Source organism: Mastacembelus armatus, chromosome 5 (genome assembly GCF_900324485.2).
Source record: "Mastacembelus armatus chromosome 5, fMasArm1.2, whole genome shotgun sequence".
Classification (NCBI taxonomy): domain Eukaryota; kingdom Metazoa; phylum Chordata; class Actinopteri; order Synbranchiformes; family Mastacembelidae; genus Mastacembelus; species Mastacembelus armatus.
The window spans coordinates 24,943,365-24,953,779 of record NC_046637.1 but is presented as its reverse complement, the minus strand read 5'-3'; the positions used below and the strand labels follow the sequence as shown (position 1 = coordinate 24,953,779).

At 39.1% G+C, this 10,415-nt stretch overlaps 2 protein-coding genes across 4 annotated transcripts; both read right to left on the bottom strand.

The window, feature by feature from the left end:
- Nucleotides 1-367: 367 nt before the first annotated feature.
- On the bottom strand, nucleotides 368-3,305 carry tmem167b (transmembrane protein 167B). Its single transcript, XM_026305809.1, has 3 exons — nucleotides 3,153-3,305; nucleotides 2,021-2,152; nucleotides 368-1,390 (listed from the first exon to the last, which is right to left on the bottom strand). The coding sequence occupies exons 1-3, from the start codon at nucleotides 3,160-3,162 to the stop codon at nucleotides 1,308-1,310; spliced, it is 225 nt and encodes a 74-aa protein (XP_026161594.1). The 5' UTR covers nucleotides 3,163-3,305; the 3' UTR covers nucleotides 368-1,307.
- A 3,007-nt stretch (nucleotides 3,306-6,312) lies between these two features.
- Nucleotides 6,313-9,697, bottom strand: b3galt6 (UDP-Gal:betaGal beta 1,3-galactosyltransferase polypeptide 6). 3 transcript variants are annotated; one of them, XM_026306254.1, is made up of 2 exons: nucleotides 9,017-9,697; nucleotides 6,313-8,581 (listed from the first exon to the last, which is right to left on the bottom strand). In XM_026306254.1, the coding sequence occupies exon 2, from the start codon at nucleotides 8,569-8,571 to the stop codon at nucleotides 7,558-7,560; it is 1,014 nt and encodes a 337-aa protein (XP_026162039.1). In that variant the 5' UTR covers nucleotides 8,572-8,581; nucleotides 9,017-9,697; the 3' UTR covers nucleotides 6,313-7,557. The 3 variants fall into 3 exon arrangements, with proteins under 3 accessions (XP_026162039.1, XP_026162038.1, XP_026162040.1); XM_026306253.1 differs by having other exon boundaries at nucleotides 9,094-9,697; XM_026306255.1 differs by having other exon boundaries at nucleotides 9,389-9,697.
- Between the last annotated feature and the right edge of the window lie 718 nt (nucleotides 9,698-10,415).

Genomic DNA, 10,415 nt, shown 5'->3' with positions numbered 1-10,415 from the left:
CATTTAATTCAGAGTTGGTAGTACTCATCATGGCATAATGTGACTTGTGAAGTTTAAGCATGTTTGTAAAAAACAATTTGGGCAAAATTGTACTATCCAGATGCTTAAAACTGATATAAATCTACCCATGTGACAGATTCAAGAAGGTTATTTCAGATTGTTACTGTATTTAGACTAATTTAAAGGGTTTATTCTTTTATTGCATCCATTCTATTGATGAGTACCAAAAACATAATTACATCCACTGTGTTTCACAGTTATAAATCAATAAAAAAAAATAACTCCCAAGGGACTAGAGTCAATATTTTCGGGTGCTGCATGTCACTTTAAACCTGTTTTGCTTTAAAAACATGACAAACACAGAAACTGTATGATCAGTCTTTTACTCAAAATTGAATTGCATCCCTTCCCAAACCAATTTAAAAAATAAAGTGGCAGAATTAAACTCGGAGTAACAGTATGTAATGGCACCAAAAACCACCATCACGTGCATTTAAATCTTCTGGCCATTCTAAAATAGGTATCCAATTTTTACAATATGTTGATATATATCTTTTAAGGTCTTTACCATCCAATTTGGAACATTTATCTAATAATAGATGTCAAATACAACATACAGCTGTAGTAAAATGTGTATTTTATAACTAGAAAAATTAAGCAATCTCAAACAGCACTGTTAACAAAAGAGCTAAAAATGTAAAATAGTGTACACAAGAACATCTTTATATATTAGCTCTGTTCATCTTTCCCTCCACCCTTGACACAAGACATGATCCAGAAAAACAGCATAGCTGGGAGCAAGCAGAGTTGATCATTTTTAGCTTGATCACACATAACCTCTGGAAATTTTCTATTAGCATTTTTTTCCAAATATATACATGTATGCTAACATTAGGTTGTATACAGGTATAAGGTATAATTCCCACACTGCCTTTCAATCCTGCATCCTTCAGTATAAATAATTATGGGATGTGGATGGAGACAACAAACTGTTACCGAACAACAGAATGACACTATGTGACCAGACAGACTCTCTCCTCTGTAAAAACTGCAGAGTAGATTCAGGATGCCCTTCATGTCTGTAGTGCACACACTTTATCAAGGGAGGAGTTTTGTACCCAGTCACCAGAAGGGGGCAGCACTGGCTAGTCTTTCGCATGGCTCCACAGGGCGATGGGGTTTCATCGGTCATGTAATCCAAGAAGTGTCCCACAACAAGGATTAGCAGATGAAATGACAGTGGAAGTGATGACCACTGAGATAAGTCCATCTCCATCCTGCCCCCTCTCCAGTCCAGTCTGGCTCTATCATTTTAAGAAGACCACATAAAAAGCCATGGCCAGACAGGATATTGCCACAGCGATGTGGAGCCGTGTCCCAATTACTGCAGCTGAGAAGAAGATGGAGGATTGACAAGATGAACTGAGCAAATTACAAGTCAATTATAAACATACAAAACAATTAACTCGCTGCAAATAGTATGAACAGATGGGTATGAGTGAGGTGAGAGTTGGTAAGCAAAAGCCAAGAGTCTAATAATGGTGGTCTGAAAATATTTGGGCACTGTCACATTTTTTGTAGTTTGACTCCGTGCATAGACCTTTAACTCTGAAATGAAACTGTGCCTGAAGTTAAAGTTATGACTTTTAGCCTTGAAGGCTTTTATGTACTTGCCTCCACATTGGCCCTTTCTTACATGTAAGAGTAGAAGGAACACAAAGTACAACTAATAACAGCAGGAACCAAATGATAAAAACTAAAATTGGTATAAAAAGAGCAACCATTTTACAATGTCTATACAAATGGGTATCCACTATCAAGCTGAAGCAGAAAATGTACCCTTCAGTCAGTATTGAGTGTAATCCATGAAGAAGTATTTTTCAAAGTTTCTCTGACATCTTCCACACATTCATATTTGATTTTGTTAACTCCACTTAAAAAAATACCTTCTCCAGCTTTCCATTTGGGGTTTTGTGTAGAAATTACAGGTGTGTTTACTGTTAATGGATTTTATAGCTACCTTTGTAAAAGACGCCCCACACTCCTTTCTTCTCTGACAGCAGCCAGCTGTTGAGGCGAGGTACCTTTTTGAGGTACGCACAGGTGCAGATGAACAGCAGCCCAAACACCAGGATGCCATCGAAAGAGTACACTACAGAAGTGGAGGATAATGTCACAAAGTGTGAAAGCATAGTTTATTCAACTTACACTCACACAGCACAAAGCAGAATCTACTAACCAAATGACATTAGACAAAAACAGCAATAAGACAAACACAATATGCTTGAATGCGAAAAAGAGTGTTTACATGTAGCAGTCTGCATTAAGTTAACATCAGGTAGAACTGAAAGGCCCCTGACTATAGCCAGTGATGAGACGTCCACTTTAAAGTAAAAGTTACTCCTTCCTGTTCGGTTAGTTCTTCACCTTAGTTTAAATTTGGGAATGTGAAAAAGCCTCTTTGGAAATAAAAAGACAGACTGAACACATAATGTCACAAACAAATTCCACAGTTAAAAAGTGAGAAGCCACTAAAAGACACAATATCAAAAACTCATCACTGTGAGGATTTTACATGGAGATGTTTATATATGGCAAATAAATGGAGCATCACCTCATGAGAGACAAAGGATTATGTTCATGCTGTTGCAGCTCTGTGTCTGATGATGTGTCTATTATTTAAGGTTTTTCAAACAACATATACACACTGTAGATTTTCCTTCCAGCCTATTTGCATCTGCAGACTGGGCTGAGTGTAGAGTTGCTCACATTTGCAGCAAAATAACAGATAAAAATCAAAACAGCATCTTGCCTTTTTTATTTATTTATTGTTGTCTTTCAGCTAACTAACATGGTTAGCATTAGCCACCGATACCCTGGTCACTGCCAGTTAGCAAGTCACAAAACACGATGTCACTAAAAGCATTAAAAGGTTTGAAAAGAAGAGCTGTATACTGTAAAAGGGGGACTGTAAAATAAATATATACTTGTTACCAAGAGGCGACACAACACGTTTGATTTTAAGACATTTATTTTGTTTGATGCTACCAGCCCCAGGGCCACGTCTACAGCTAACCTAGCCTCCCGTTAGTCTGACCTAATTCAGCTTCACGTCCTGCTTCTTGTCTGGTTTCATAACACAGTGAACTCACCATTTGTCATCTTCGCAGTTTGCTCGTTGACAGTGTTATGTGACTGATCGGTCCTTTAAATCAACAAGCCATCATGTTTTAGAAAGTACAGATGTAACCCACTTCACTTCGCAATCCTTCGGCTGGCATTTCCGCTTTCGCTTGCTTTTCTTCTTCTACGTTTCGTATTTGCTGAGGTCCATCTCGTTTACTGCCATCTATTGGAGTGTAAGACTCACAGCAATTGTTTTTTTCCATAAAATCTTTTGATAGAAAAACAGAAACACAGTTGGAAAAAGACAACTTAAATTGTCCCTGACATTGTTCCATATTTGTATATAGTCATTTCTACATATTTATAGTCATTTTCAGTCCGGAAATAGCTAAATCTGCAGTTTGCCAATATACAAACAGGTCTGGGAATTGCTCACATGCCGTTGCTCACAACATTTTAACAAGATGTGGCGAGCACACTATTCTCCACAGGTAGGGTGATATGGTGGCACCACCTACTTTGCAGAAAGAAAGAAGAAAAGAAAACAGATGGGTATAATTAACAATCTGTTGAAAAACGATGCTGCTGCTTGCAACTCTAAACCTGGACACACCTTAGTATAACAGAGGCAGTATAGCAAGGGGAAGAATGAAGATTAAACTTCATTCCACACTACAATGGGTTTGTTCAGAGAGCTAACAGCATCATAGTGGTTGCTATGCAAATAACCTCAGGCTCAGACAGTCAAAATGGTGCAGAATCTGTTTATTTGCATTGCTCTGAGTTTTAAACCCATTTTCCAACTTAAATATAATGTGAAGACAGCAGACAATAGTAACTTTATTTTGAAAAGTATATGAAGGCATTGATAAATTTAAGTTGAACTTAAGTAGAACTTATGAATGTGAATCTGGAATATGATTCGGTCTGTGATGACAACTGAATTCACATGTTTTTTGTTATTTCTTCCCACATTACATTATCCCAGTGACTACATTAGCCTTATCCCTAAATGTGCTCTTTCTGTCAAAGTCAAAGTTTCTCTCCTTAAGGGAACATCTGCGGAGAAAAGGGTCCTATTAGATCACAGTTCAGTGCAGCACACCTGTTCAGGTTGGCCTCACTGTAACAGCAGTACACAGGTAAGACTGACTTTATCATTTTTACTCTCTTAGGTGGGGAAATGGTGACATGAATATGATGCAGTTTTAGTAATTTTTAATTAATAAATTATCATTTACTTAATCACAAATGTAGAAGCAATATTTAAGCAAGTTTGAACATTAACATCACACTGCTCACTCTACAGTCTTCATATGTAGTATGGGGGTCTGAGTGCATTTGTGTGTTTTTGTGTATTTGTATGTTTTAGGTTTAATGTTTCTGTCTTGTTTAGTTAGTGATAGTTCTCCAGATCAGCTGCTCAGTCAGTCAGTCCTCTTAGGTTTCTCCAGTCCAGCTGACCAGGGCGGGGATGGGGATAAGCAACATGCTTAGGTGGTGTTTAACACTGATCAAGTCAAAGGTTCACACTTTACTAGAGATCACTGATAATCTCTCAGCAGGGAGTGAGTGTTCTCATGCTTGTGCCTGAGAAAGCCAAAATAATATATGTCACTACACCACAATCAATAGCAACAACATTCTGTCCACATATATTATATGACCCCCTTTTTCTAGCCTTTTTTAAAAAATTTTATTTCCTTTGTTTTCCTTCTTTTTAACCTATTTTCCTTTTTTTAAAGGTTTATTTTACTTCTTGTATTTAAAGAGAGCAGAATCTGAGTCAAATTCCTTCTTTGTGAGCACAAATTTGGCCAATAAAGCTGATTCAAAATTTTTATTTGTTTTTCTCTATCGTTCTTGTTCATGTGTCCACAGAGGTTTCCTGCTGAGAAGAAAGCCGGAGCTGCAGATTGTGCTGGAACCCAAACAGGCAGAGCAGGAAGGAGCTGGCCCTCCACCCCTCTGACTTGGAGGTGAAGCTACACACAAGACAGCAGAAGATACAAACTGTAAGTATGTTAGTTAAGAACAAATACAGAAAACACAATGTGGGTAATACAACACCTATTATCTGTTTGTATACAAATATTTGTAGAAACATCTATAGGAGAATGTCTAAAGTAGAGCTAGATGGTTAAATCAGTCAGGCCAAACTAAAAAAAAGCCACTTCAATGTTGTTTACTTTTTTTAGTTAAGGTTTTTAAAATGATATTGTCAGCACCATGGTGCGGTCTACCCCACCTCTAGCCCAATGTCAGCTGGGATTGGCTTCAGCCACCCCGGTATCCCTGAATTGGACTAAGCGGTATAGAGAATGGATGGATGGATTGACAGATACACATTAATCAGATTTTTAATCTGCCCCAAAAACCCAGTACCTGCTGAGCTGTAGCCCCAAGCACAGACGTTTGGAAAAGAAGAGGAACAAGAACCTCCAGATTGTACCAGAGTTTATCCATGTGAGAGAAACCCTGAATCTTATCCAGATTTTTTCACCGTGAAAACCAGAGCTACAGGAACACAGGTTCTGGTGCTACTGCTAGTCCTCAGGAGGATCCTCTTCAACTGAACACTGCAGGTCAAATCAGAAAATTTATAATCTACAGTACAAGAGATTTGTATTCCAGGAATCTCTGAATTCATCAGCCCTATTTTGAGACAGAAGTGAACAGCAGCACCCACAGAACATCATGTTTCTATACTAGGAACAATCTTAACTTTTTAATCAGCTCTCTTGGAAGCAGTTCTGCTTTTTCTTAAGCATTTTACATGAATGAAACTGACTGTCACGGCAGCAGTGTACAGTTGTGTTTTTTTTAAATAAATAAACAAAATAAGATATAAGCAACAGGAATACATTTCAATGTTTAATAAAACTAGGGAAGCAGGTCATGTACTTATAAACAAACACTGAAATGAATGTTATGTTGAATAAGAATCTGCTATTAATAACAGTAAGGAACAGTAATTGATTATTCACATTAAGTTAGCAGTCATAAAAATGAGCTTGGCTGGAGCTCGTTTTGCAGGATTCCTTAACTTTTCTTACTCCAATGTATTGTACCCTTTGCTCAAAGCTGCTGAACACATTGCAGGACACTGCAGTTAAACCTGAAGAACCGTTCGTCAGAAAAAAGAAGTTACCATGAAAATTACTTAATGAACTTAATGTTTTTTAATAAAAAGTGACCAAGTGCCAGCTGGTATTCTAAATCTGATTTCTCAGACTGAATCTATGGTACGCTGCAAACAAACTATCACAAATAACTTAATATCTCCACACAATAAATGCTGAATGAACCTAAAGTGTAAGTGTCGCCTGTCAACACAAAGTCCTCACATAGGTGCCAGTATAAGGTGTAAGGTCTTTTGAATAAAACACATTCAACACTTTTGTATTACAGACTCTCTGCATCTAAAAAAAACACTTGGACCCTCTTGTAATGTTAACCATAAACAAAAGTTTAACATTGTGAACATTTCTAGTCCATTAAATGTGTAAATTACATGTCATTTCTCCCCAACACACACAAGCAGCAACCATATCCACTCCTGTCCAACTCAGTACCAATGTGTTGTTTGCTGAACAATAAATTAACAATAAATAAAATACATAAAATGCTTTAAAAAGAATGTAGACATCATGGTAGACTAAGAATCTCCCATCTGTGTTTCCCTGTGCTACTACTAGACTAAAATAACCATAAAAGTCATACTGTTTGAAAATATTTAGTAAGGGTTACAACAAAAGCACACACAGAGGCGACAATTGGGCCACTGACGTAGTAAACTGGTGGTAGGGAGAGCGCTGACGTTACCACTGAGGAAGGATGGCAGTTCGCCAGTAACAAGTCCAAAACAGATTATGGATCAAGGAGGACACATGGCTGAAGCTGGCTTCCAACTCGAGAGTTAAACTGTAATATTTTTTTTGGCCAATTCTCTGTTATTAGTACTTTGTACAACAGCTGTAAAATTGCATTCAAAAAGTTGTAGCACTGTTTAAAACTGCATTTTATTTGTGACCTTTTTACACCACGTTAAACAAGGTCTAGATAGAAGAAATAAAAACTGTTGTACCTGGCCTGGTTAAACCTGGGCTAGACTGTTTTAAACCCAGTTTCAGTTTAATGAAACCTTCATTCTGTTTACAAAAACAGAAATGGCTTTAATGGCTTTTCCTCCATTTGAATCACATGGCGCAAAATCTTTCTCAAAAACTACCAGACAGTATTTTTTTCAAACCTGGACTAAACTAATATGGAGACTAAAGACTTTAAAACACTTCTTTTTTTTTTTTTTACAGGATTGACATTTCTTATTACGTCAAGTAGTTATGCAATCCTAAACACAGAAAAATTGCTTGGAATGCATAACTCATTATTTCTCTTGGATGACAGCCATCAGCCATGTAAAAAGAAGAATTAAGGAATGCCATCCTTCCTTTGGCAGCACTGAGAGGGTGGCACACTCCAGTCATACACGTAAGAGAGTCGCAGCTTTACTTCCTCTTTACAGAGTCTGCCATCGCGCTGCAGAGTCTGGTGTTTTTCTAACATGTCCTCCAAGCTCTGCTTATGTGTGATCAAATATTTGTTGTTGCAACCACGTGATTTATATTCCGTGTCAAAACGTGGGTCATGTGTCCGCCGCACATCCACCGGTGCCAGCCAGGCACCCAGTGACACATCCTCACTCTGCCATGTCTTGAAGTAGGCTGCATTCAGATGTATGTAACGTACCAGGTCAGCTGAGAGGACGTAGCCACCACCCAGTGCATACGGCAGGTAGTAATCACAGAGCTCCCAGGAGCTTTCCCGCCACTTGCCGGCTGTTTTCACTCGGCCTCTCCCTGAGAAGAAGCCCCAGTATAACCGGTTGGCCTCTTTCCCCTTCAGCTCCTCTTTGAGGAGGTCCAAGCGAGCAAATGTGTCGTCATCTGCTTTGAGGACAAACTTGAACTCCACATTCTGGTCCAGCCAGGAGTACATATGCAGAAGCTTGAGTGTTAAGTTCTCATAGGAATCTCGCAGATCAGGCAGTAAGAGCAGGTCATTGTGCCGTCCTCGCTCCGTGTTAAGGTTTTGAAGGTCCTCGCTGGAAAGCCCCTGTGTTCCTACGACAAAGAGAGCCAGAACATCAGTATCCCGCTTGGCAAGCCAGGTGCTGCGGATGATGCTCCTCCGCTCGGTGTACTTAGGCCCGGTGGTGATGAGGACCACGAGGAATGCTGACAAGGATGTGGAGGAGGGATTCAGGTGCTCTTGACGAGACTGTGAAGAAATGGCATGAGGGGCTAGACCTGGAGGATCCTGGTGGCCCTGTTTCAGGGTTTCTGAAGTACATTTGGCCAGGAAGACAAGAGCTACAGCAAAACTGCAAATTGTGCCAATAACCAGGGCTGTCTTGTGACGGCACACTAGACGCACCAGATTCATGGTGTTCAATCTGTTTGAAAAACACAAAAGATTGGAGCATTAATGCAACATCAAGTTAATTAGCAAAGCACCTAAATCAGACACTGATAGATTGACAATCACAGACATCCAGATCCATAAACAATTATCAGAAAACTTGCATTAGGCAGCTGCAGGTTGTGCATTTCTCATGGTATCAGAAAGAAAATGAATAAAAGTGCAGTAAGTATCATATTTACATATTAACTTACAATTTTTATTTACAGTCAGTCAAGTGTAAATAACTATTTATGACCACCAGAACACGTCATGTCAGGCTGATAACAAGCGGCATAAAAATGATGGTAGCATCATCCCATCTTGTGTTTTAGCTAGTAAGGTTACCATGTTTGCATTTGGACAGTAGTTATGTCAGCACAGCAGCCTGACCTCAGCAACACACCCATGATTTCATAGCTCCACCTGCCTGCTGGGCTGAGGCGCACACGGGATAAACAACAGTACTGTCCTGCAGTCCTGGATCGAAGAGGATTTGTTAGTTACCTTAGCTAAGTGAAAAGCAGCTGTTCGGTGACTGACACAGCCTGAGCGGGCCACAGCTGCAGCTTTGCGGCGCTAACGTTAGCCGCTAAGTCAAGAGCCTCTGCGCACTTTGTGAGCTCAGTCCGCTGGACGCACACACACACAAACTGCTCATGCTGAGCTGACAAGGACACGGAAACCACTCGGTTTAGCAAAGTCGCTCAGACAAGTCACGATCAGCAGGTTAAAGCGTTTTGACGAGCTGAGCAATGAACCGCTGTGTTCATGTTGTGTCTACCAGTGTGAAGCACAGCACCTCTGTGGCTTGACGAGGAGGAAACGGAAGTGAAGCCCCCGGCAGCAGAAGCACTAAAACACCCCAAAATAAATCGCCTAATGGTCAAACGGGTTGTATAACTAGTATTAAATTCATATAACCTCACGGGGGAGGATGGACTAACTCAAAGTCTAACGCTGGAGTTTTTACCAAGATCTGGTACGACGTTATAATTACATGTACACCTATAATTGTACTTATAAAAACGAGATCCGTGAAAAACCCATTCATTGTTAAATATTGTACGTGTGGTAAAGTGTAAAATGAGTAAAATGAAAGGCAAACACTTTGAGCACAGCCGCTGATTTGAGCATGCGCATTAATCACCCTTCTCTGGCGTGAACTACACCGGACGTCATCTGTGTTTTGCTTCAAAATAAAAGCATCGGAGTAGAATATTAGGATTCTGCACAAATGATGTTTTAATACAAGATAATTTATTTCCTAATGATCCCAATTATGTATTATTGATTTCAGTATTTGTATACTGATCAGTAAAAACCGATTAGTAGGTCTACTCTATTGGCGAAATTACCATTTTAGTAATTAGTTGATTGGCAGAAAAGTAGTTGGCAAAACAATTTTATTTATTTTTTAAGTTAACATGCCAAAAAAGGCACATGTACCAACTTCTCAAATGAATGAATGACCCATGTTTGGGTTTTTTAGTATTGGCCGGGCAGAACAACCCTAAATCTGTCTTCACAAACTTGCAAAGCTTTTGGTTAAAGCTTTAGGTTCACCAGTTGTCGAAAAAAATTTTTCGCACTTCACATGTATAGGCTGCATAAATCTATCATATGTAACGCTCTACAGCAATACTGTGAGTCTCTCACAAATTGTGATGTTAAGATTATTTCATTTTCACAAATTACAAATTCTTCTTAGAATATATTTTCAGTTTAATAAATTATTCTGGGGAAATGTATTTAGAAATTTGGCAACGGAACCGCAATGCGTTTTTGCAGGTGACACTGACGATTTGCGCACGTCAATCATAGATATA

Bases quoted from the DNA above. Each gene is read 5' to 3' on its own strand.
- b3galt6 (XM_026306254.1), bottom strand. From the start codon at position 8,571: ATGAATCTGGTGCGTCTAGTGTGCCGTCACAAGACAGCCCTGGTTATT.
- tmem167b (XM_026305809.1), bottom strand. The intron at 1,391-2,020 runs GTAGCTATAAAA...TCTTCTTCTCAG, and splicing joins GTGGGGCGTCTTTTACAAAG to CTGCAGTAATTGGGACACGG.